Source organism: Dendrobates tinctorius, unplaced genomic scaffold (assembly GCF_039654945.1).
Source record: "Dendrobates tinctorius isolate UK_male_01 unplaced genomic scaffold, ASM3965494v1 ptg000162l, whole genome shotgun sequence".
In the NCBI taxonomy this organism is placed as follows: domain Eukaryota; kingdom Metazoa; phylum Chordata; class Amphibia; order Anura; family Dendrobatidae; genus Dendrobates; species Dendrobates tinctorius.
Window position 1 is genome coordinate 31,415,236 of NW_027361829.1, and position 27,396 is coordinate 31,442,631.

The following is a 27,396-nucleotide window of genomic DNA, read 5'->3' on the forward strand; positions in this document are numbered from 1 at the left end:
AAGCTCCAGAATTTGTGCATCTAATGGATGGCTGAGGACTGGTGTTTTTAGTCTCGGAGGGGGCCAATATTCATGGCCCCTTCCCAGCCTATTAATATCAGCTCACAGTTGTCTGTTTAGCGTTTGCTGGTTATTAAATGCAGGAGGAACATCAAGTCATTTTTTTGGAGAGGTTCCCCATTTTAATAACCAGTAAAGACAGCACAGACAGCTATGAGCTGTTATTAATGGGCTAGGAACCTTTATGGCTATCGGACCCTACCCAGAATAATAATGCCAGCTCCCAGCTGTCAGTTTGCCCTCAGCTGGTTATTAAAATAGAGGAGACCCCAGGTTATTTTGTTCATTTATTTATTTATTTATTTATTTATTTAATAACAAGTACAGTAAAATACACACCAAACGTAACTTTAGTTCACTGTCTCCAGTTGCACCAGCAGCTGGAAACTCCAGTGCCCTTAACCTTAAATGTTACCTGAGTTCACAGTCACTGGATCTCATGGTTGCTTGAGAGATGGACTAATGAGTGCTAGAATGCCAGACTCGCAGTCATTCATCAGTCTGGCACTGGCGCTGCACAGCATGAGAACCAGCTATAGGTTGTTATAGATGTGGCCATTGTGTTGTTTGTCCCCATATTGTCCCTGGTAGTGACTATGTTAGTAATGTCACAGGACAACAATTTCAAATCAGAGAGTTCATTAATTGTAGCAGTAAAGGAGTGATATACAAAGCCACTTGCTTGTGTGGCAAGGAATATGTAGGTAAAACTATCAGGGAGTTCAAACGTAGGGTGGGGGAACATATTGGGGACATTACCCATAAAAGAGATACCTCCATTTCGCGTCACATTCATCAGTGTCAGGGTGGAAATATTAATTCCATTCTTTTTTTGGGGATTGAGAGAGTTAAAAAACCACCTAGAGGTGGTAACTGGTACCGCATCGTTTTACAAAAGGAGACTAAATGGATTTTCTGTTTAGATACTATGACCCCTAGAGGGCTTAATGATCAACTTAATTACAGCTGCTATATTTAGGATGTACATATATGTGTGAACTGTATATGATTTTATCTTCTTTGTATATACTGTAAAATACCCACTCTATTAATTCGTTTTGGCTACCACATTATTCTATGTTTGAGGGTTTAATTTTTCCCACCTCAGTTTACTCCATCTTTTACCCCCCTTTTTTCTTGTCATACTGGTGTCTGGGTAGCAGATATGCGCATGACTGAAGACTCCAGGGTCACGATTCTATTAGAGACCATAGGTATGTTGACCTGGACTACGGCGCATGCGCTAATTTAGGGCTGCATCAATATTCTTAGTATTGTCATGGTAATCGCGGATAAGTCCAGTGTCAATTAATCTATGCATGACCGGAAGCTCCGTGGCCATGTTATTTTTGGGCATATTGAATAAACCGGAAGCTTGGCAGCGAAAATCAAGATGGATATGTATGTATACTAGCGGGAATGGAATAGGTCTGACCGCGGTATACATATGTATGTGGGGTTTTATTTACGTCTGGAGTATCACTATTTTTACGGTACCTGTAAAGCGGTCTCATGTTGACGTAATTGCGCATGACCAGAAGTCCCGCAGCCATTTTGGTTTCGGGCTTAATGAGCAAACCGGAGGTATGGCAGCCGGGATCGCAGCGTATATGAGAATACATACGCCATGAATAGAGGAGGTGCAGCGTTTATGGCGTCTAGCGTCATTCATCACAGGTGGCGTTTTAAAGTTAAGTGATGTCCTGTGGCGTGTGTTTGAGTGAATTTCAGATGGGTTCTTTTATCCTGATTAGCAGGCTATATTTAGCCCATTGTTACAAGCTGCCTCACTCCATTGTCACCTAGGAGGTAGCCTAGTTACTATGTGTTGCATCCAATACTTGCAATTAGATCCCCTGAAGAGTCAGTAAATGACGAAACGCGTTGGGGTGCATAGGGACATTGCAGGGCTATTTTTGTGAGGGTCAGATGTGGACTGCCCTTGTTAGAGTGAGAGTCATGGGTGTCAGGTCTGCTAGCCCCTACAGGGTCTGACTAAGGTAATGCCTTGCTTCCTGACCTGACTTGACTCTGATGGACATCTGAATTTTGGGCATCTTCCAGACGTATGGGTGAGATCCTTCCTTTACTCAGTATGTTTATGGATTATTGTTTTTTTGATGTCTCCTCTTTAGACATGAATGAGTTATTTCCTTGTTTAACCTAAGTATGATAGAGGCTATATATGCCTCTGGTTAGGTAACCATTCATGATAAGACTGTGGTTGTTATTGACATTGTCTGTTATCTAGTTATATTGGTCTGTCCAGGTTTTTTCCACTTTTGGATATGGAATTAGCCACACGTATGTACTCTGGGTGATCTGGTGTGGAAATATAAACAGACACTCCGTTGTATAGTCTGTGGCATTTGATCTAGTGTTTTTTAATTGCACTTTATCTTTCGGTAGCTTTTATATAATATTAAAAGTTATGTTTTAATAATTCTCTTTTTGCTGATTTGCTATCCTATATTATGAGAAATTGTGGATTTGCATTCCACTAAATGCTGTATTTCTTATTCAAGATGCCATTTGCCACAAGTTTTGCCATATTTCAGAGTAGCAACGCTACTGGAGTATCAAAAAACACAAGGTGTGCCACACTCAGGGACATGGCCAAGGTAAGGAAGGCTGAAAAATGTCCACCTTTGAACAAGAAGCATAAGATAAAACGTCAAGACTGGGCCAAGAAATATCTTAAGACTGATTTTTCTAAGGTTTTATGGACTGATGAAATGAGAGTGACTCTTGATGGGCCAGATGGATGGGCCCGAGGCTGGATCAGTAAAGGGCAGAGAGCTCCACTCCGACTCAGATGCCAGCAAGGTGGAGGTGGGGTACTGGTATGGGCTGGTATCATCAAAGATGAACTTGTGGGACCTTTTCGGGTTGAGGATGGAGTGAAGCTCAACTCCCAGACCAACTGCCAGTTTCTGGAAGACGCCTTATTCAAGCAGTGGTACAGGAAGAAGTCGGTATTGTTCAAGAAAAACATGATTTTCATGCAGGACAAAGCTCCATCACATGCATCCAAATACTCCACAGCGTGGCTGGCCAGTAAAGGTCTAAAAGAAGAAAAAATAATGACATGGCCCCCTTGTTCACCTGATCTGAACCCCATAGAGAACCTGTGGTCCCTCATAAAATGTGAGATCTACAAGGAGGTAAAACAGTACACCTCTCGGAACAGTGTCTGGGAGGCTGTGGTGGCTGCTGCACGCAATGTTGATCGTAAACAGATCAAGCAACTGACAGAATCTATGGATGGAAGGCTTTTGAGTGTCATCGTAAAGAAAGGTGGCTATATTGGTCACTGATTTTTTTTGCTTTGTTTTTGAATGTCAGAAATGTTTATTTCTAAATTTTTTGTTGTTATATTGGTTTACCTGGTGAAAATAAACAAGTGAGATGGGTATATATTTGGTTTTCATTAAGTTGCCTAATAATTCTGCACAGCAATAGTTACCTGAAAAAACAGATATATAAACAGAAAGATAGTGAGGAAACACTTAGCTAACCTAAATGAATTCAAGTCTCCAGGTCCAGATGAATTACACCCCAGAGTACTGAAGGAGATAGCAGAAGAAAGTTTTGAACCCCTCTCCATAATCTTTGAAAATTCTTGGAGAACAGGACAAGTCCCAGAAGACTGGAGAAGAGCAAATGTTGTTCCTATCTTCAAAAAGGGGAAGAAGGTGGACCCAGGCAACTATAGGCCGGTGAGTCTGACTTCTATACCAGGAAAGATCTTTGAACAAATTATTAAACAACACGTATGTCAGTACCTGGATAAGAATGAAGTGATTAAACAGAATCAGCATGGGTTTGTAACTAATAAGTCATGTCAGACTAACTTAATTTTCTTCTATGACGGAATCACTGATTGGGTGGATCAAGGAAATGCTGTAGATATAGTATATCTTGACTTCAGCAAAGCATTTAACAAAGTATCTCATACAATCCTTATTGAAAAAATGACTAAGTATGGAATGGACAAGGCAACTGTTAGGTGGATTCATAACTGGCTTAGTGATCGGACCCAAAGAGTGGTTGTAAATGGCTGCACATCCAGTTGGAAGAATGTCTCAAGTGGGGTACCACAGGGCTCTGTCCTGGGCCCTGTATTGTTCAACATCTTTATCAACGATTTAGATGAAGGAATTGAGGGTAAACTGATTAAATTTGCTGATGACACAATGCTAGGAGGGATAGCTAATACTAGAGAAGAGAGAGAGAGGATTCAAAAAGATATAAATAAACTGGAGAAGTGGGCAGCAACTAACAGAATGTTTTTAACAGGGAAAAATGCAAAGTACTACATCTGGGCAATAAAAATGAAAAAAGCATATACAGAATGGGAGGAATAGGCCTAAGCAACAGCACATGTGAAAAAGACTTGGGTATACTAATAGATCACAGACTGAATATGAGTCAACAGTGTGATGCAGCAGCAAAAAAGGCAAATGCAATTCTAGGATGTATTAACAGAAGCATACAGTCTAGATCACGAGAAGTCATTATTTCCCTCTACTCCTCTTTGGTCAGACCTCTTCTGGAATATTGTGTCCAGTTTTGGACACCACATTTTAAAAAAGACATAAAAAAACTGGAGCAAGTTCAGAAAAGAGCAACCAGAATGGTGACCGGTCTGCAAACCCTGTCTTATGAGGAAAGGTTGCAGGATTTGGGATTGTTTAGTTTGCAAAAGAGAAGACTGAGAGGAGACTTAATAGCTGTCTACAAATATCTAAAGGGCTGTCACATTGTAGAAGGATCAACTTTATTCTCATTTGCACAAGGAAAGACTAGAAGCATTGGGATGAAACTAAAAGGGAGGAGACACAGATTAGATATTAGAAAAAACTTTTTGACAGTTAGAGTGACCAAACGAGTGGAACAAGCTGCCACGAGAAGTGGTGAGTTCTCCTTCAATGGAAGTCTTCAAACAGAGGCTGGACAGACATCTGACTGGGATGATTTAGCGAATCCTGCTTTGAGCAGGGGGTTGGACCAGATGGCCCAGGAGGTCCCTTCCAACTCTACGATTCTATGATTCTATGATTCTATATCCTACTAAGATAGCCAAATCTAAAAAAAAAACACTCCAACTTCCAAAAATATTAATCTTTCATATTTGAGTCTTTTGGGTTCATTGAGAACATAGTTGTTGTTCAATAATAAAAAGAATCCTCTCAAATACAACTTGCCTAATAATTCTGCACGCAGTGTATATGATTGTCTCAGTGAGCATGAAAACCAGATACACATGTTTCAAACTTTGTTAGAAGATCACAAAAACCGTGGCTTTCGAAGCACTAACTAAAGCTTCAGCAGAGATCTTTGGCAACCTTCTACTGGACGATGACCCCAAAGACGTCAAACTCATTAGGGTGCACAGGTCTCTACGCCCCAAACCCAAACAGGGGGAACCTCCAAGAGACGTGCTGTGTCGCTTTCTTGACTACCGAATGAAAGATCCGATTCTCCGCAGAGCGCGCGAAGTGCAAGAAATTATGTACAAAGGCTCACAAGTAAGACTTTTTCAAGACCTATCGGCCAGAATGCTTAAAAAGCGTAAACTCCTAAAACCAATTACAGAAGCTCTGACACAAAAAGGGCACCGCTTTCTCTGGCTGTTTCCATTTGGAATCTTCATAACGGCTGGAGACAAAAAACTTCAGGCCAGGTCATCCTCGGACATCACAGAAATATGCAAGACCTTAGACATTTCTCTGGAGCTATTCCCTGACCTTGAGTCATTCCACTCAGCCTCGCATTATCAGCACCTGTCAAACCCAACTCCATGGCATCTGGTGGGGACTCCAAAATCCAAGAGACAAAGGAAATAATCCCCAAGACTCCGAATTCAAAAGGAGATGAGGGAGCGGAGTGAACACGGGGTTCCTCACTAACTCGTTTCATTGAAGTTTCTTCTACTGACCAAAATCTCCCTTGGTTGAAACTTTTTTGAGACTTAGTTCAATATCCACATTTGAATTAATGCTGTATTCATTATTACAACCCTCTTACACTGAGGTAGACATAAACCCTCTGGGCTCTAGGAACCAGAGTAAATTTTCCCTCAACGAAGCCCACAAGAATGATGTTCAAGTTCTGTAACATTGTTTGTTGTAGTTTTATGACTATTGTGATGCTTACGAATTTCACTATGTTTTTTCTCTTCTTTTTTATCTGAATTATCTATCTCTCTCTTGTTTCTTCCCTCCCCTCACACTCCATCCAAACACCGGCAACAAAAGGCACCTGGGACAACTGTGGACTCTTGCTCAGAGAATCCTAACTCGCCATATCATCCATATCCATGGCTACCCATAATAAGGTATATATCCTTGCCTCCTTTAACGTGAACTGCCTAAACTCGCCGATTACCAGACGACATACATTAGACACTCTTAAAAAGCAAAAAGCGGACATCTTGATGGTCCAGGAAACACACTTCAAACCAGATAAACTCCCCAACTTTGAATGAACATATTACGACACGTGGTACCATGGCACGACAACACAGGTGGGCTTGAGAGGCACCTCTGTGGCGATAGCAAGAGGAGTACCCTTTCACATGCATAAAATAATGAAAGATCCTAATGGGCGATATGTATTAAACAAGGGAATCTTAGCTGGAAATATGTGCACTATTTGTAGTCTATACGCCCCTAATAAGAAACATTTGAAATGGCTATTGGCAACCCTTAGGAAAATAGAGGACTTTAGAGAAGGGACTCTCATCATAGGGGGCAACCTGAATGTGGCATTAGATCCTCAAATTGACACCACAAACAAGAAAAGCCCAATATCCCTAAGAGATCTTGCTAGACTTAAAGCAAAACTAGGGTCTATGCAGATGTTGGACATTTGGAGATACTTACATCTGAACGACAAAGACTTCATCTACTTCTCCCATCCCCATAAGACTTATCACAGATTGGACTACATTTTTATTCCTAGGCAACTACTCCCAAATGCCCTGACCTCAAACATACTTCCTAATATACATTCGGACCACTCTATAGTAACCCTCCAAATGACGTTGGCCAAACCTTTCTCCATAAATAAAACATGGCAACTGAACGAGTCAACACTGTCCGACCCAGAAGCTCGTACTCGTATCACTAAGGCTCTTAATCAGTACTTTGACCAAAATGATACAGGGGAGGTTTAAAAAAAAAAAACAAGCAAATACAAAATTGATGACCGCACTTACCAAGAAAAGACAACAACTGAAGGACATCTTAAACACAAAATCAGCAAAATGGTATGCCTCATGGCGGACTAGAATGTTTGTGCACGGAGACAAAGCCACAAAATATATGCTTTCAAGAATAAGAAAGCGTCAAGCCCGCACCTACATACATTCAATTAAAATATCAGGTGGACTGAGCACCCAAAATTATGCACAAATAGAGTCAGAGTTTCTGGAATATTATAAACAGCTATATAATTTACGCTAGACAGAATCAAACTTAGACAAACATTAAGGAAAAGTGCAATTAAGAGCTTTCTATCCCAACTGAAACTGCCTCAGTTGACAGAAGCACAACAATTCCAGCTGAATAGACTTTTCCATCTGGACGAGCTCCAATCTGCCCTGTCAAAGAGCCCAGCCGGGAAAGCGCCCAGGCCAGATGGACTACCAATAACTTACTATAAGTCCTTCTCCTCGATTCTTAACTCACACCTGCTGAATATGTGTAATTCTATACTGGGTGAGGATCATTTCCCCGCCCAGGCTCTGGAAGCTAATATTTCATTAATTTATAAAGAAGGAAAAGACCAAGAACAATGCAGTAGCTACAGGCCGATCTCATTATTAAATGTCTATCTGAAGTTATTTGCAAATATGCTGGTGCGCAGGATAGCTAAGTTTCTGCCGACAGTAATTTCTTTAAATCAGACGGGCTTTGTGGAGGGGAGGGGAAGGACAATGTATATAAAATACTGCACCTCATGCAATATGCGAAAAAGAGTAAACTCCCACTAGTCCTTCTTGGAACGGACACAGAAAAGGCCTTTGACAGGGTGGATTGGACCTATTTAGAGGAAGTTTTATTTGGATTTGGATTCCCAAGTCAGATAGTCTTCACCATAATGAAGCTGTACAAAAACCCAAAGGCCCGCATAGCAATCAATGGCTCACTAACAGACACCTTCACCATCAAAAATGGCACACGACAGGGCTGCCCATTGTCACCATTGCTTTTTGTGTTGACAATGGAGCCCCTGTTAAACGTGATACAACAATGTCTAGAAATAGAGGGCGTCAAAATTGGAAAGCAGCATTATAAGACAGCGGCCTTCGCCAACGACTTACTTGTCATGATGACAAAACCACTCAGAAGCTTTCCAGCCCTTATGAAGATATTAGACGAATATAGCAATATTTCAAACTTTAAAGTGAATGTGTCTAAATCTGAGGCATTGCATCTAAATGTTCCACAACATACTCTTAACATACTCACCTGGCCCAAAAACTATATCACATATTTGGGAGTTAAAATAAGCAGAACTGATAAAGAATTGCTTGCGCACAACTACTACCCACTATTAGAACACGCCACTGCTACAATTAGGTCCTGGAGAGACCCATTTTTATCATGGACAGGTAGGAAAAATCTTTTAAAAATCCTGATATTACCAAAATTTACCTATATGTTAAATGCTACCCATCCATATCCCAGATTCTTACCTAGCTAAGGTAAATTCCCTCTTCTCTAAATATATGTGGAGAAGAACAAAGCCTCACATAGCTTTCCACACACCAACATTGCCTAAAACGAGGGGTGGAATGGGTGCTCCTGACATCAGGAAGTATTGTTATGCCGCGGTGCTGTCACGATCAATAAACTTAATTCGGGACTCACAGGATAAGCAGTGGAGAACAGTGGAGGGAGAGCTTTCGCCCCTACCCCTTAGACCACTTCTGCTGACCTACACTAGGTTGCGCCCCCTCCCTCCTTATCCAAACATGCTTACACGCACATTACTTAAGGTGTGGACTAAAAAGCACAGCATTCTTGTACCTCCTTCATCACCAATACTAACACTCTCTGATATATTGGTCCATCCTATAAAAGTCTCATCTAAACACAAACCGCACAGACAAAAAGTTTCAATAGATCAGTTAATGGTGGATGGAGTGCACATTCCGCTCCCAGAAATTTGTAAACTTCCTGGTCTTGCAAACATTAATTTCATGCAATACTTAGAAATTAATATGTGCATATGCACTTTATGTATGGCATTCTTACCACAAACAGCGCTGGCTTCTCCCCTTTTTTTACTATGTTCTCTTCTCTTGCTCACAACATAATAGCTGCACCCAAGCTTCTGATACCCACGTACTGGAAATCTACAAATAGCCCTATGGCCCAACAAATACTACACAAAAAAGACCAACTGTACCACATGGCTGAATTGGTGGCCCATGTAAACCATGTGCAAACAAACTTCAAAGATACCTGGCGCCCATGGATTCTTTTCAGATCGAGTGACCGTTTTGTCATGTTACCACAAATGTAGTCATAAAAATGTGCTGACCGGTGATGCCTAAGACAACCTTACCCCACATACCTTTCTCTACCCTTTCTGTTTTCCTAATCCTATGCTGCTTACTTCTACTCTTTATTCAACTCTATAAAAAATTGTGGTTACTGGTAACAATCTTGTGTTTCTTAAGAATTACTTATATTATATTTTCACTGGCTCCAAGCCAATAATTCTTATTACTGTCATATTAGGCAAGTTGTAAGTACCATATGCTGAATCATAATAATCTTAGATTGACTTGCTTTATACTTTTTGGAGCATTGATCCTTATCTGTTTAATAATATTCCAGTCTGTTTAATTATATGTTTTAAAATTCAATGAGAAGAACATTGAAAAGAAAAGGGGTCCGAGCCACCTGATTAGCAGATCCAGCTCTTCAGCAGCAGTGATGCCAAGGTCACTAATTGCGGCTTTAAAGGAACATTTCCAACCTCTGTAATTCTCAGGCTGGTCATCGAACCTTGTGAGACCGTGTTGGTGAGTTTTCGGCGTATCATGTACCTCTCAAAATCGGACATGTCTGTTCTTTCTGACTTTGGAGAAGCATTTGCTGGATGAGTGATGCTATTAGCGTGGGTCGTAGCTTCTTGGTTCAAGAACATGGGAAGCTACGGAGTGGCATAGGCGTTTAGACCAGCAAACGGTTTGTGGCATATGATCTCCATTGTATGCGGGTCTGGAACCACACAGTTGTCAAGAGCGTAGTGCCTTGTCAGCATGTTAGGTTGCCTGCAGACGTTGGCGTATGGCATTTGCTGAGAAAGCTGGGAGCTGCAGGCAGATCAACGTCCTGATGCTCAAGAGAGAGGTCGATGCTGACGGGAATGTTGTTGATGGTCAGGGGTTCGTTGGTTTGGCTCAGCACGTAATTTCTTGTGCGTTTAAGTGGGTCTTCCGTGTCGAGTTCATACGAATTGAGGCTGCCTCCTTGGCTCCCACCTAGAGCCTGCTAGAAGAACTTTAGTTTTGCCACGGCTGCTGCCTGTTCGCATTCCTTCTGCAGGGCTTCCACTTCCATTTCTCGCGTGCAGATTCGGCTTCCATCTTTGCTTCCTTGCGTGCAATTTCTGCTTCCATCTCTGCTTTCTTGCGTGCAGATTCCATTTCCATCTCTGCTTTCTTGCATGCAGATTCCATTTCCATCTCTGCTTTCTTGCGTGCAGATTCCGTTTCCCTCTCTGCTTTCTTTTGGGCAAAAATGGCTTGTACGTTTATAGATTCTGCTTCGGCACACACTCTTATGAATTGCTCACTGAGGGTTGAGTACCTAGATGAGCTTAACTTGACTGAGTACTTTGAGCTCCTAGCGGACCTGGATCTGTGCGATGCAGATTCTGACATCTGTGAGATTTTTACTTCTATGTTGTCCAAAAGGTCACGCAAGGTGCAGTCTCGTTCGGCATTGAGCTGTTGGAAGTCCTGGATTTCCTTTAGAGACTCTTGTGTATTTAATTTCAGCAAAGTAGAGATATATTTCTTGCAAGTGTCTTTATAAGACTGGTATGCAGAGTACAATTGTTCAAGGGCTCCCTCTGGTGTTAATTCGTGAGAGCTGGGCATAGTCAAGACAGTAGGTTGGTCTAGTACTCTTTTCCATAGGGAAGTTGTGTGGTGTAGCAATTCACATTTGGTGGATTCTAGGTTCTCTTTAACTTTCCATGTAGGACTGGTTGAGCTTTTGGATATTTCACTGCAAACTGTGAGAAGTTCTGTTTCCATTTCTTGCTGCTGCAGGACTGGCAGTGAAAGGGTTTTTTTGCCTGGGACATAGTGGCAGGAGTGAAAGGTGGGGGCTGTTCTGCTCCTGGTTGTCAAGGAGACCAATACATAGTTGCAACAAGCTGTGCTGGAGAGCAAGAAAGAAGTCTATGTAAACTGCAGCTTCTCAATAGCTTATAGATGGATCCTTTCTCTGGATTAAAGGCTTTGAACTGTTCTTACTAACAGGTTAAATTTTACACTGTGCAATTTTCTGAAGTGAAGAGCACAGAATGTCTGCAGTCTGTGTAAGCTGCTGTTGTTGTGGCTTTACATTAGCCTTATAAACAATCCTCTTCTTGGATTACAGTTGTATACTGTTCCTGGTAACAGCTACTCCTTTTTACTATTCTGACTCTTCCTGATGGCTGTAATCCCAAGCGTTCTAACTATCAGCTTCTAAGATAATTGTGTAACTTGTTCTGAAATCACCAGGAGTCCTCAGTAGTTTTAACTCCACTAGCAATGCAACTGTAGAAAGACCAGGAGAAACTATGCAGTTTTCTTCCAAAATCTTGTATTAGTTTACAATTTTACAATGAACAGTAGGTAAAAAGGAGTAATCTTTACAGGGGAGTACACATGCGTCTTGAGTAATGGCTGCTGTAGGCTAAACTGAAGAAAAAGGGAGGAGCAACCTAATACAGAGCTCAACTACAGGAGGGACATAGTGTCATGATTTGTAGTCTTGCCCTGTCCTGTATTTTGTATAATAGGTCATTTAACTTTCCTCTGGTTCATTTGCTGTAAATTAACCATGTCTCCTTCCCCCAATACTTTGCAATGTCTTGTGATGTACCTGGACCATAATCTAATTTAGGCTTGTGTCAACAGCTAGTGGAACTTTGGCTATTGTTTTCCTAAGCAGAAGATAACCTACAATACACATCCTGTAGACTAAGTGGAGCCCTTACATTTCTAGAATCTTCTGATGGACCAAACCATTGAATAGTAGGTGTGACCCCTACCCCCCTTCAGATGGACTGATCCCAGGAGCCCTGACAATACATTCTTGCTTTAAGATCAGATGTGAGTTGGATGCTAAAAGAGAAGGACGAGGCTGTCTGAGGAAGCTTCGGCCTCTGTGTGATCGTGGTGGATTTCTGGGACTCTTAAAGGACTATGGTTTTGTGATCTGGCACAAGGATTGTCGGGAGGTGCCCCCAAATCAGTTTCCTGTGGACTTATTTTGGGACTCTGCAAATTACCTTCGTGTTGTTCCTGTTTTTTGGTCAATAAATCTGTTGGATTATTCCCAGGCCTGTTGTCCCTCCTTGCTCTGGAGAATACTCCCGTCACAAACTGGTGGCAGCAGTGGGATCAGAACAGAAGGAATGGAGGACAAAGGCCCATCAACATCTGGAACCAGCACCGCAGAGTACAAGAACTGGACTGCGGTGAACCTACAAACAAAGGCCCGTGAACTGGGAGTCAGCTACAAGGGACTCTCCAAGGAGCAGCTGATTGAGGCTTTGGAAGCAGTTCACCTGCAAGATGATGCTGAGGAAGGATCCTCACAGCAAAGAGAGGAAAGGCGGCAGTCGGAGGTAAATACCCAAAAAAGTCAGTGGGTTGTGTGGTACGAGGAGGAGATGGCCTTGCTGGGAGAAGAGGCTACCATAGAAGATAAGATGGAGGTCATGCGCACAGCCAAGGAGAGGCAGCGCAGGATGGAAGAGAGGACAATGCTGGAGAGGGAGATCACTTTGGAGGCAGCGAGAAGCTCCAGACAGACTGTACCCACAGCATCCCCCATGAGGGAACTCCCCAGAGTGTCCCGCAAAGACTTCAAGCCGTTTAATGAGGCTTCTGGTGACATTGAGGGCTTCTTCCTGGACTTTGAGCATCAGTGTCGATTAATGGAAGTCCCGGAAAGGGAGCGCGTCCGACATCTTGTGGGGCTCTTAGAGGGTGGAGCTGCCGCAGCCTATAGAGCTATGGACCCTCGGTTGAACTGTGAGTATGCGGAGATTAAACAGACTATTCTAGAACATTATGCTGTGACCCCAGACACTTACAGGACTCAGTTCCGTACTTTAGCCTGTGATGAGGAAGTGTCCTTTAAGATGTATGCTCACAAACTCAAACATATATGTCATCGCTGGCTGGAGGCAGAGGAGGCCATAACCTGGGAAACGTTCCTGCAGGTCATCCTAAAAGAGCAGTTTTATTTTAAGTGCCCCGCTGAGATCCGGGAATGGGTGCGTGAAAGGAGACCAGCAACAGTGGAGGAAGCTGCAGCTCTAGCTGATGAGGCTCTCACCATCAAGCCTCAGTGGAAAAAATTACTACTCAGGGAGAAAAACACTACCAGCCCCCCAACGCTGGCGGCCCCTGGTCCTTCTGCCTCCAATATTTACCATCCCACTAGACCATCAACTCATGGTGACCTTCGTGTGACTGTGCCTCGCATTACTCCTGCTCCACCTTTGGGACTACGACGTGGAGGAAGAATCCCAGAGCGCAGATGCTATGGATGTGGGCAGCCCGGGCATATGCAATTCCAATGTCCAGGTGTACTGAGGCAGAACACCTACAGACCTCCTTTGCCTGTTCATTATCTACAGACCCCCTCACCTGGAGAAGAGATGGATTCAGTGCCTGATGACTTGCCAAGTGACTCTGATATCCTGGCTTCCCTACCAGGAGTCTATGGGGTGCGAGCCCCTCCCACCTGTTCTTCTGATCTTCAGCACAAACATCTACAGGAGGTCGTGCTGGATGGTCAAAAAGTTGTTGGCTTCCGTGACACTGGGGCTTTTCTCACCATAGCCGATCCCCGAGTAATTCAACCAGAAGCAATTCAAAAGGGACCAGGAATTGCCATTGAATTGGCTGGAGGTACCCAGAGATATATTCCAAGAGCGAGTGTGACCCTGGATTATGGCTTTGGGGCCAAACAATGCATGGTCGGTGTGATGAGCAGCCTCCCTGCAGACGTTCTTCTAGGAAATGATGTGGGGAATCTTCATTGCCACTTTGTCGGTGCGGTAACCCGAAGTCAAGCCAAGAGAGCAGCAAATGTGGACGTGTACAACCCATCCATGGAAATGAGGCCACCAGAACCGCCGTCACAGCCGGTGAGTGATTCTTCTTGTGGGGATAATATGAATGTTACCTGGGATAAAGTTCAGTTTAGACAAGAAGTGGAGACTGACCCCACCCTAGCTAGTTTTAGAGCTCGAGCTGAAATAGGGCAGCTAGGGGAGAATGGAGAAAGAATTATCATAGAAAATGGACTTCTGTATCGGGTTACCAATGCCGACTCCCTAGATAAGCCCTGGACTTATAGCAAACAGCTGATTGTTCCTCAGAAATACAGAATTCCCCTATTACACCTTGCTCATGATATTCCTACTGCTGGCCATCAAGGCAAAACCCGCACCGAGAGGCGATTGACTCAATCTTTCTATTGGCCTGGGATTTCCCAAGCAGTGGCGCATTTCTGCCGAACTTGCGACATATGTCAGCGTAGAGGGCGACCCGGAGATCATCCAAAGGCACCCCTGCAACCGCTCCCTATAATAGAAGAACCCTTTCAAAGAGTAGCTGTTGATATCATTGGACCTCTGGCTAAACCAAGTAAATCTGGAAAGCAGTACATTCTCACTGTTGTGGACTATGCCACCCGATATCCAGAAGCGGTGGCCTTGTCAAGTATTTCTGCAGCCAAGGTGGCCGAGGCCCTGGTTACCATTTTCACCAGAGTAGGATTTCCCAGTGAGATCTTGTGGGACCAAGGCTCCCAGTTCATGTCAGAGCTGGTCCAGTGTCTGTGGCGCACCTGTGGAGTACGAGCGATCCGCACGACCCCGTATCATCCCCAAACAAATGGACTTTGTGAACGATTTAATGGCACTCTGAAGAATATGCTGAGGGCCTTCACTGACAGAGATTCAAACTGGGAGAAGTACCTACCCCATCTCTTGTTTGCCTATCGGGAAGTTCCCCAGGAGTCCACTGGGTTCTCCCCCTTTGAACTACTCTATGGAAGAAAGGTCCGAGGACCCTTAACCCTGCTCAAGGAATACTGGGAGGGGCAAGTTGAAGATACAGGGGCCCCTGTTGTCCCTTATGTCCTAAAGCTGCGAGAAACCCTGGCCCAACTTGCTAGTTTTGCCCAGAGTCATGTGCGGATGGCTCAAACCAGACAGAAGACATGGTATGACCGTAAAGCACGCTACCGGGAGTTTGTAGAAGGACAACAGGCCTTAATGATTGTTCCCCATCGGCAGAATAAACTGCAGACAACATGGGAGGGTCCCTTCCGGGTTCTCAGAAAACTGAATGACACCAATTACCTTCTTGCTTTAGATGATCAGGGGCTAAGACAAAAGACTGTCCATGTGAATATGAGTAAGGAGTACCATGACCGGACCCTTCCAATGATAGCAAGCTGTCGGCTAGCTTCAGAGGACGGTCAAGAGGATGAGGACTCCCTACCTGATCTCGTGGAAGCAGCGAGAGCCCCATCCACTGTGGAACAGGTTCCTCTGGGAGATCACCTGGATTCCTTACAGAAAAACCAGATGCTGGGAGTGCTTCAACAGAGACGTGCTGCTTTCTCATCCCAACTAGGTCGAACCACCGTCACCCAACATCATGTGGACACTCAGTGCATCCGTCCCATGCAACAGGCTCCTTACCGGGTACCTGAATCAGTTCGAAACACCATGCAGCACGAACTGGAGGAGATGCTACAGCTTGGGGTAATCCAGGCCTCCCATAGCCCTTGGGCCTCTCCTGTGGTGTTAGTACCCAAGAAGGATGGGAGTACTCGATTTTGTGTGGACTATCGACGACTAAACGACCATACCGTCAGTGATCCTTACCCAATGCCTCGTATTGACGAACTTCTAGACCGACTGGCTGGATCCCGATATGTCACTATCTTTGATCTCAGTAAGGGATACTGGCAAATCCCTCTGACGGAGGAGGGGAGAGAACGGTCCGCTTTTATAACCCCCTTTGGTCTGTATGAATTCCTAAATATGCCCTTTGGAATGAAGAATGCCCCGGCCACCTTCCAGAGAATGGTGGACCAGATCCTCCGGGGATGTGGTGACTTTGCTTGTGCCTACTTGGATGATATCGCCATCTTCAGCCAGACGTGGGAGGAACATCTGAACCAAGTAGCCGTTATTCTTGACCTGCTTCTTGCAGCAGGCCTAACCATTCGACCAGATAAATGCCAATTGGGGATGGGTGAAGTCCAGTACCTAGGGCATAGAGTAGGAGGAGGGAAGCTGTGTCCCGAACCTGCCAAAATCCAGGCTATTAGAGACTGGCCTGTACCCCAAACTAAGAAACAAGTTATGGCTTTTTTGGGCACTGCCAGTTATTACCGAAAATTTGTTTCTCATTTCAGCACTGTGGCCAAGCCTCTTACCGACCTGACCAAGAAAACGATGCCCCGGCTGGTGATCTGGACTCCAGCCTGTGATGAGGCTTTTAACCAGCTGAAGGACGCTCTGGTCTGTGACCCTGTTCTGGCTGCTCCAGACTACAAGAGGAGATTCATTGTGCAGACGGACGCCTCTGCTTATGGACTGGGAGCTGTCCTCAGCCAGGTGAATGCAGCTGGGGACGAGCATCCCATTGCCTACCTCAGCCGGAAACTGCTGGACCGAGAAGTGGCCTATGCAACTGTTGAAAAAGAATGTCTGGCTGTAGTGTGGGCCCTTAGGAAACTAAGGCCGTATCTGTATGGACGAGAATTCCCTGTCATTACTGATCACAATCCCCTCACCTGGCTGAACAGAGTCTCTGGGGACAATGGACGCTTACTACGATGGAGCCTGGCACTGCAGCCCTATAACTTTACCATACAGTATAGAAGAGGCAGCCAACACCAAAATGCAGATGGACTGTCCAGGCAAGAGGAGCCCTGAGTCCTGTCAGCCATGCCTGTGTGTACTTAACCAGTGACCTGTAGAGGTCCCTAGTACATACACAAATTAGGAGGGGAAGGGATTGTCATGATTTGTAGTCTTGCCCTGTCCTGTATTTTGTATAATAGGTCATTTAACTTTCCTCTGGTTCATTTGCTGTAAATTAACCATGTCTCCTTCCCCCAATACTTTGCAATGTCTTGTGATGTACCTGGACCATAATCTAATTTAGGCTTGTGTCCACAGCTAGTGGAACTTTGGCTATTGTTTTCCTAAGCAGAAGATAACCTACAATACACATCCTGTAGACTAAGTGGAGCCCTTACATTTCTAGAATCTTCTGATGGACCAAACCATTGAATAGTAGGTGTGACCCCTACCCCCCTTCAGATGGACTGATCCCAGGAGCCCTGACAATACATTCTTGCTTTAAGATCAGATGTGAGTTGGATGCTAAAAGAGAAGGACGAGGCTGTCTGAGGAAGCTTCGGCCTCTGTGTGATCGTGGTGGATTTCTGGGACTCTTAAAGGACTATGGTTTTGTGATCTGGCACAAGGATTGTCGGGAGGTGCCCCCAAATCAGTTTCCTGTGGACTTATTTTGGGACTCTGCAAATTACCTTCGTGTTGTTCCTGTTTTTTGGTCAATAAATCTGTTGGATTATTCCCAGGCCTGTTGTCCCTCCTTGCTCTGGAGAATACTCCCGTCACACATAGGGACAATTTTCTCACAGTCTAATTCTACCCAGCAACAACAGGGAATTTTACTGATTGGAGGAAGAACTAAACACAGAGAAATATACATTACAGGTTTTTCCCCTTCGTGGAACACAACAAAAGTTTTTTATATTTAGGATCCAACAGGTTTTGTTATTAAGGGAGAAATGATGAGAAGTGAGGGCACAGTCTGCTCAGGTTACTAGGGTGCCAACCTCCGCGGCCAGGTAAGGCTAGTATACTAGATAGGATTGAATAGGGTATTATAGACACCATGGTTACACCTATTTATGCACTAAAGTGTGGTCTTATTTTAACAACTGTGTTGGACAATTGACTCTACCAACTTTTAAACTCCAACTAGATACCGTTGTGGCCAAAAGTATTGACACCCCTGCAATTTTGTCAGATAATACTCAGTTTCTTCCTGAAAATGATTGCAAACACAAATTCTTTGGTATTATTATCTCATTTAATTTGTCTTAAATGAAGAAACACAAAAGAGAATGAAGCAAAAAGCAAAACATTGATCATTTCACACAAAACTCCAAAAATGGGCCATACAAAAGTATTAGCACCATCAGCCTAATACCTGGTTGCACAACCTTTAGCCAAAATAACTGTGACCAACCGCTTCTGGTAACCATCAATGAGTTTCTTACAATGCTCTGCTGGAATTTTAGACCATTCTTCTTTGGTAAACTGCTCCAGGTCCCTGATATTAGAAGGGTGCCTTCTCCAAACTGCCATTTTTAGATCTCTCCCCAGGTGTTCTATGGGATTCAGGTCTGGACTCATTGCTGGACACCTTAAAAGTCTCCAGTGCTTTCTCTCAAACCATTTTCTAGTGCTTTTTGAAGTGTGTTTTGGGTCATTGTCCTGCTGGAAGACCCATGACCTCTGAGGGAGACCCAGCTTTCTCACACTGGGCCCTACATTATGCTGCAAAATTTATTGGTAGCCTTCAGACTTCATATTGCCATGCACACGGTCAAGCAGTCCAGTGCCAGAGGCAGCAAAGCAACCCCAAACATCATGTTTGACTGTAGGGACCATGTTTTTTCTTTGAATGCCTCTTTTTTTTCTCCTGTAAACTCTATGTTGATGCCTTTGCCCAAAAAGCTCTACTTTTGTCTCATCTGACCAGAGAACATTCTTCCAAAATGTTTTAGGCTTTTTCAGGTAAGTTTTGGCAAACTCCAGCCTGACTTTTTTATGTCTCGGGGTAAGAAATGGGGTCTTCCTGGGTCTCCTACCATACAGTCCCTTTTCATTCAGACGCCGACAGATAGTACGGGTTGACACTGTTGTACCCTCGGACTGCAGGGCAGCTTGAACTTGTTTGGATGTTAGTCGAGGTTTTTTATCCAACATCCGCACAATCTTGCGTTGAAATCTCTTGTCAATTTTTCTTTTCCGTCCACATCTATCGAGGTTAGCCACAGTGCCATGGGCTTTAAACTTCTGGATGACACTGCGCACGGTAGACACAGGAACATTCAGGTCTTTGGAGATGGACTTATAGTCTTGAGATTGCTCATGCTTCCTCACAATTTGGTTTCTCAATCCTCAGACAGTTCTTTGGTCTTCTTTCTTTTCTCCATGCTCAATGTGGTACACACAAGGACACAGGACAGAGGTTGAGTCAACTTTAATCCATGTCAACTGGCTGCAAGTGTGATTTAGTTATTGCCAACACCTATTAGGTGCCACAGGTAAGTTACAGGTGCTGTTAATTACACAAATTAGAGAAGCATCACATGATTTTTCGAACAGTGCCAATACTTTTGTGCACCCTCTTTTTTATGTTTGGTGTGGAATAATATCCAATTTGGCTTTAGGACAATTCTTTTTGTGTTTTTTCATTTAAGACAAATTAAATGAAGATAATAATACCTAAGAATTTGTGTTTGCAATCATTTTCAGGAAGAAACTGAGTATTATCTGACAAAATTACAGGGGTGTCAATACTTTTGGCCACAACTGTACACCATATTTATCAATCTCCATTTCTCACAACATACTGCAATATGTCCAGTTCTTCAGATTCATACCATGATTATAACTCATATCCTTATGCTTCCTATATTCCTCAATTTAAAATACAGCTGTCAAAAACTCAATTTCACAATTTCCTGAATCCTTATCAATGGATTTATTAGTTGATCTTGATGGGTAAATATTTCATATTCAATCATATTACTGGGAGTAGATTTGAGCATCACAATGAATTATTAATGCAGCGGAAAGAGAGGTCAATCTTGTCTTCCAGGTCCTCAAAGAAATAACCTCCAGCATGGATTCCCTTATAATCACTCTATAATCGGCTGCTGCGGAGAGGTATCTTTGGATAAGCTTGCGTTCCACGAGGTGATGCCATTAGCTGTGGGGGAAGCTCCGGAAGTGACTTTTGCGATCATCAGCAATTGAAGTGACCATTCCAATTACTGAATATGATGTACCCAGGCACCCATAAATTATGGGGATTGCCTAGCATGCGCACACTGAAATAGACAGGGACAAAGAAAAGATGTTGGCAGGAAGCTCTATATGACTGTGTAATGTGGCAAAGACCTTATTCATCCAGTTACAGGAGACTTATGTTGAAAAAACTACCCTGATGAATCCAGATAATGGAGGAAACAAATGAGGAGAAATATTGTGGTCTCTTATCTCAAAATAAGAATGATAGATAGACGCTGATGTTATGTCCTTCACATTATAATGAGGATCTTTTGAAGTGCCTGTAAACACCTTAAGGAATTGGGTGGGACGAAGCCTCTATATTGCATAATGTTGCATAATCGCATCTGTTGTTACGTGTACTTAGTTTTGGCAAATTTGGAATTGGTAACCCAAAGTTTGATAAATGCCACAATTTATTGCTACGTAGACCAATCTGAGGCGCGCTTGAGTGACTATCCTAATGCGGAAGCTTATATTACATGCGGTTTTAGAGACTTAATCATTCTAGAATCTGGAATGGTCTTTCACTCAGATTGGTTGGACATCTTTAATGTGCTAATGTTTATGGTAAAGATTTCAATATGCAAATAAATGTCAAGTTTTATTTCCAATTTCTTGCTCTAGCTTTTATATTTATTTTCCCCTCAGAATGATTTTAGATCGTTCCTCAATTAATTTCTTACTGATCATGGGTGATGTTATAGGTGAAGAAAGTTCTGAAATGATTCTTCTTGGTATGATTTTTTTTACATATCGAAAAACCTCGCTTTTTAACATGTTATACACGGCTCGTACGGTGTGCACTGTATATGGTCACATGATAGTAATACATTCACATAAGTAAAAGAGTTGTCAGCATGGGTTTATAGCTGCCTATTAGTTTCTAAGACTCAAAGACACCGACACCTGAATATCAAAATTAAGAGACCACTGCATAGTTTTATAAAAATCAGCTTCTCTACATGTCTGACAGTCATTCCATTCCAATGTCAGTTGAATTACAAACAGAGTACACCTCATTCTACTTAATGTGCTTCTGATTAGGTGATCACCTGAACCAAATCTTATTTAGCGAAGGAAAGTATAAAAAAAAAACTGCTGTGGTGTTGCAATAGGACAAGCTGGATGGTAAAATAAGTGCTAGTAATATCCCAAAAGTAACAGGAATGAAAAAATAACTTTTAACCATGCCAAAAGAGTTGAAAAGAAGTCTTGAGTGAGGTAAGAAGAGCTCAATTCTGGCTTTACTAGCAGAGGGATACAGTGAGCGTCACGTTGCCCCCATCCTTAAAATTTCTAAGACGGCATTCCATAACAACAAGGTCAAGCAGCAGACATTAAGGACAACAAAGCTACAGAACGGCAGAGGGGGAAAACGACTCTCCACTGAACGGGATGACCATCATCTTATTCGAATGTCACTCGGCAAACGCAGGGTGACATCAAGTGACCTTCAAAAGGAATGGCAAATGGCATCTGGGGTGAAGTATACAGCAAGAACAGTTCGTAACAGACTCCTAGAGGCATGCCTCAAGTCATGTAAAGCTAGAAAAAAGCCTTTCATCCATGAGAAACAAAGGAGAGCCAGGCTGAAGTTTGCCAAAGACCATAAGGATTGGACCATAGAGGACTGGAATAAGATAATCTTCTCTGATGAGTCTAAATTTCAGATTTGCCCAACACCTGATCATCTAATGGTTAGACAGAGACCTGGAGAGGTGTACAAGGCACAGTGTCTTGCACCCACTGTGAAATTTGGTGGAGGATGATTTCTTGATGCTTCAACATGGCTGGAATTGGGCAGGTTAATTTTTGCGAAGGATGTATGAATCAAGCCGCATACATGGTTATCCTGGAAAAACAGTTGATTTCTTCTGCTCAGGCAATGTTCCCCAATTCTGAGGACTGTTTTTTCCAGCAGGACAATGCGCTATGCCACTCAGTTTGGTCAATCAATGTGTGGATGAAGGACAACCACATCAAATCCCTGTCATGGCTAGCCCAAACTTCCTGAACCCCATTGAAAACCTCTGTAATGTAATCAAGAGGAAGATGGATAGTCACAAGCCATCAAGCAAAGAAGAACTGCTTAAATTTTTGTACCAGGAGTGGCATAAGGTCACCCAAAATCAGTGTGAAAGACTAGTGGAAAGCATGCCAAGACGCATGAAAGCTGTAAATAAAAATCATGGTTGTTCCACAAAATATTGATTTCTAAACTCTTCCTGAGTTAAAACATTAGTATTGTTGCTTCTAAATGATTATGAACTTGTTTTCTTAGCATAATTTGAGGTGTGCAAGCACTGCATTTTTTTTATATTTTGACCATTTTTTATTTTCTGAAAATAAATACAAAATTTAGTGCTTGGAAATTTGAAGACATGTTCTCAGTAGTTTATAGAATAAAAGAGTAATTTCATTTTACTCAAAAATATACCTATAAAGAGAAAAATCAGACAAACTGAAAATTTTGCAGTGGTCTCTAATTTATGCCAGAGCTGTATAGTGCAAACCTCAGAGGCGCAAATTCTCAAATTTTTTTGATGAAATTATATATTACAATTTCAAAATCTAAGCATTGTTTTTTAGCAGCTGCTATTTACTTACTTGTAAATCTTGCCAGCGGTCTTGCATTTTTGTCACCAGCTTCATTTGCAACTGAAAACAAGGAGAAATGTATAAGCATTACAAATGTGCAATAGACCCTGATATAGGCGAGAGAATTATTAGCAAGTATTGAAAATAGCATCAATGAAAATAAATGCATTCTAAAAGAAAGGCACAAAGCTAAGTAATATAACCAAAGGGTTAAAAATAATTATTCATCAAATTGCTAAAAGAGATGATGAGTAAGGCCGGGGTCAGACTTGTGAGTACAATGCGAGAAACTTGCGCGAGTCTCTCTCATCAATACCAATTCAGCCGCACACTCCAGTCTGAGTGCTGGTGGCAGTACCGGGTATTGATGCGAGAGACTCGCGTGTTTCTCGCATCACACTCGCAAGTGTGACCTCTGCCTTAGGGTGCTATCATGTGGTGTTTTTGTCCACTCTAGTTGGTGGCACAAAACTGATGCATCTCAGAGCACACGGTGATTCGGTCATCACCATTATTGTCTATAGCGATGTCGCTGCATACATCCAAATCCCGTTTTGCGAGGTGGTTCAGACGCAAGCCGCAACGGGACCAAGGAACATGGGCAAAAGCACAATGTGAGAGCACCCTTACACAAAGGATATGGAGTACATTGGGAATGACAAACATCATAGCAAAGATAAAAGTTGGGTCCCATTCAGTGGCTACTTGGCATCAGTGGATTTCCATGATAAGCAAAAGAGAGTATAGAGAAAGTACAGTGGGGATCACCAATGATTCTTTGAGGTAAAAATTGCTTAAAAACAGGCAGGGAAAGATTTTACCTCACAAAAAGAATCAGCTATGATCCTGAGCTATAATGTCTGTATACTCTCTATTCCTTCCTCCTCTGTCCAGGAGCTATGATATGATCAGACCAAGTTCCTGAAACAGCCATCACACAGTATAAAGCACGGGCACATTTATAAGATTATCTCAGCACTGAAACATTATTGTACCCGCATCCAATTATGGAACTTATTTCTTTTCCAAGATCTATTATTTAAAATGTACTCCGTTCGTGGGAAAAACCCTTTATTCAAGAGACAGACAGTCCCATGCTCCCTACTCAATCTTCTACAATCTACACCAGTAAAGGTCAGTTAGAGCCACGCTTATAACCTCAATGCATGGGGAGCGTAGTGCCTATATCACAGTGCGACTCAGTGGCTAATAGCCTGCATATACAAAACTGATACAAACTGAATCCTATGCAGTGCAGATGTAGTGTATATGATAATAATTATTCCATGTGGAACACTGATAACACATATGAACAGCAATACATTGTGAGAATGACAGTATGCTAATAGCCTGCTCTGTGATACATGCACCTTATACAGTAATCTACACATGGAATGCTGAACAAAAATCCCTCATCAGAATTATATCAGGTTATATGGCATGATCAGCACTATAATTGATATGTGCTTAAGATTCATTGACATCGAGACTGACTTGATTTACATTCACACTCTCGTATTGACCACTTAGGAATACCATATTTTTCATACTATAAGACACAACTAGGTTTTAGAGGAGGAAAATAAAAAAAATTTAAAGCAAAAAATGTGTTAATGACGCACTGTTATGGGGAGATCTTCTGCTGACACTGTTAAAGGGATAATGTCCCCCAATTCTGTACTAATATCTCGCATCCTGGTATATGTGATCCCTATCCTGGTATACATGGCCCCGCATCCTGATATATATCTCCATCCAAGTATACATGGCCCCCATCCTGGTATACATGTCCCCTCATCCTGGTATACATGACCCCCATCCTGGTATTCATGGCCCCATCCCTTTCCTGGTATACATGGCCCCCATGCCCATCCTGGCATACATAGCCTCCATCCCCATCCTGGTATACATGACCCCCATCCTGGTATATATGGTCCCTATCACACCGCACAGAAAAAAATAATCAATTCTACTCATCTTCCCTCTGCCCCCTTACAGCACAGCATCCTGCTCTGATGCTGGCAGCTGATTTTAGCATGTAAGCAGTGCGTGACATCTCTGCCATGCACCTACACACGCTGAGATCAGCTGCTGGAATATTCACTGCTCTCCACACCTGGGACTATTGGAGCAGTGAGCAGTAAATATTAATTTTCCTTAATAGAAGACACACATGATCACCCAGCCGCTGCAGGACGGCGAATGCTTCTTGTGCCCATGATTAAAGAGAATAAATATTCACTGCATCTTTATAAGTAAGTGTACTTGTAGGCCATGTTCGCACTTCAGTATTTGGTCAATATTTTACCCTAGTATGTGTATGTAGGAAGATGGACTGGACTAGGGCGGCTTCTTGTGTGCCCGGGCTTGAAATGTTGGGGCTGTTACCATTGATGCCGAGGGAAGGACTTTCTGACTGGAGCAATCCTTTGCACCTGACTGTAGGGGGCAGAGTGGACATAAAAGGGGTTGAGCGCGTGAAAATGGGGCTTCTGGTGGGAAGACAATGTACATGCAAAGAGAAGGTGGACTCCGTCTCCGCTGTTCCACACCAACCAGCAGGCCTACTCTGAAGCCTGTCCTCCCCTGCGTGCGCAACCTGTGCACGGACAGAGCTGAGTAACTTGCAGACTCCCGAACCCGAGAGCCCTGACTGGTCAGCACCCCTCACAGTAACTGACAAGTTTCACAGTACTGACCTTGCGGTACAAGCTGATTCGGAAGGCTCTGCTGGACCCTGGGGTGAGTATAATCTTACTCATTTTACTTATCTTTCAGGTTACATCGGGGGCTTATCTACAGCATTAAAGAATGCTGTAGATAAGCCCTTGATGGCTGTGGACGCAGCTCATAGGACAAAAATGGGGTGACAGATTCCCTTTAATGGTATTGCCACATTTACTGTACGTGTTACAAATGTGTATGGTATAATATTATGTGTCTGTTGTCTATGTACAGTATAGTTAGGGAAAGCTAGTGCATTCTTCTTAGGACATTAGAGGAGGGCACTCTTAGTACATAGTTCCCCCATAGCCTGGGTAGATGTAATTATGTTGCAGGCCACTAGATGGGGCATATTAGTGGGGCTTGACAGGATGTTCATAGAGGGCTAATTGCAGGAGGGGTTGCTGGGAGTTAAGGTTAGTGCTAAAGAGCAGTTTAGTCAGACAGGGCCAGGGTGCCCAAGTGTCCACATGGGCTATAGCCCGGACAGCTCGGCAGCCACGTAACGTTATGTCATTATAGCCCTCGTTACCCACGGCCACTGCGTGTCTTAGCAGTGGGCCAGAACAGGAAAGGAAAGATGTGGCATCCCATCGCCTGGGCCAATGCTTTTAGGGCAGAAGTTGGCTTGACGAAGGAAATAAAGGGAGATGGAGCTTCGACAAGATCAGTACAGATGGGCCGGATGCTTCACCAGGGGCCACCAAACGTAGTGACTGATGAATTCATGTCTGGGGAAAAACAGGCTGAAGGAAATGTCATTGTATTGAAGTCAGGCCAGGAAAGAACTGGGAAGCAGTGTAAGACGGTCCGGTCCTGTCACGACTGCACAGGAGTGACAAGCAAGGGAAAGATGAGGACGCAAGCAAATGTAATAATGTACCAAATGTGGATGTAATGTGCAAAATCCTAAGTAAAGAAAGTGTAAAAGTTGTCTCGGTCTATGTATTCATTGATGGGGGCCAGCTAGAAGAGGGACCGTTATGGCCTGGGAAGTGGCCAGGTGAAGTTGAATCTGGAGATGCAGGTATGCTGAGAAGGGTATTTTTCATGCAGGGGAAGGACTGGACACAGCTGCTACAGTAATACAGGTCACAACTACAGTCGTGTCCCTCCCTCCCTTACGCTTGGCATAGTCTACAGGATGTCGACACCGTGCAGGGAAGGAATGCTGCAAGTGATGAACTTGTGAGAGATGAAGTTTGGCAGGATGCGGTTGCCTTGCCATGTGGAAAATCCACTGATAGAAATGATGAAAATGTATGAGCAACTGCTGTCCCCTTGGAAGATGACCAGGAGAAGGAGCCAGAAGTTGCTGTTGATGAAGAAACACTGAATTTACCTACTACTAATTTTGTGACAACACCAGACTTGACTACTGCATTGAATTAGACTGATTGGAGAGGAAAAACTAACACCTTCACTGTGACCAACGTGGCGGCAGTGAGAACGGTGGAAAATGGCCCAGAAGAAGTAAACAACAACAAACGTGTCCTTCGTGGGTGTTGCCATCACTCTTTGGAGCCAAAACTTGCCTGACAGTATGCCCGGGTCAGCCCCTGGTGGGAGTAGATGAAGAGAAGGAGACCTCGCCCCTTGCAACTGATTAGCAATGGA

The 27,396-nt window shown here is 43.3% G+C and overlaps 1 protein-coding gene across 3 annotated transcripts in view; it reads right to left on the bottom strand.

The window, feature by feature from the left end:
* The window catches only part of PDE1C (phosphodiesterase 1C), a 1,540,979-nt gene that overhangs the window by 1,268,044 nt on the left and 245,539 nt on the right, over positions 1-27,396 (bottom strand). For all 3 annotated transcript variants that reach the window (XM_073549936.1, XM_073549933.1, XM_073549932.1), the window contains exon 2: positions 23,065-23,115. In XM_073549936.1, coding sequence (XP_073406037.1) covers positions 23,065-23,115 — 51 coding nt within the window. The remainder of the gene's footprint in view (positions 1-23,064; positions 23,116-27,396) is intronic.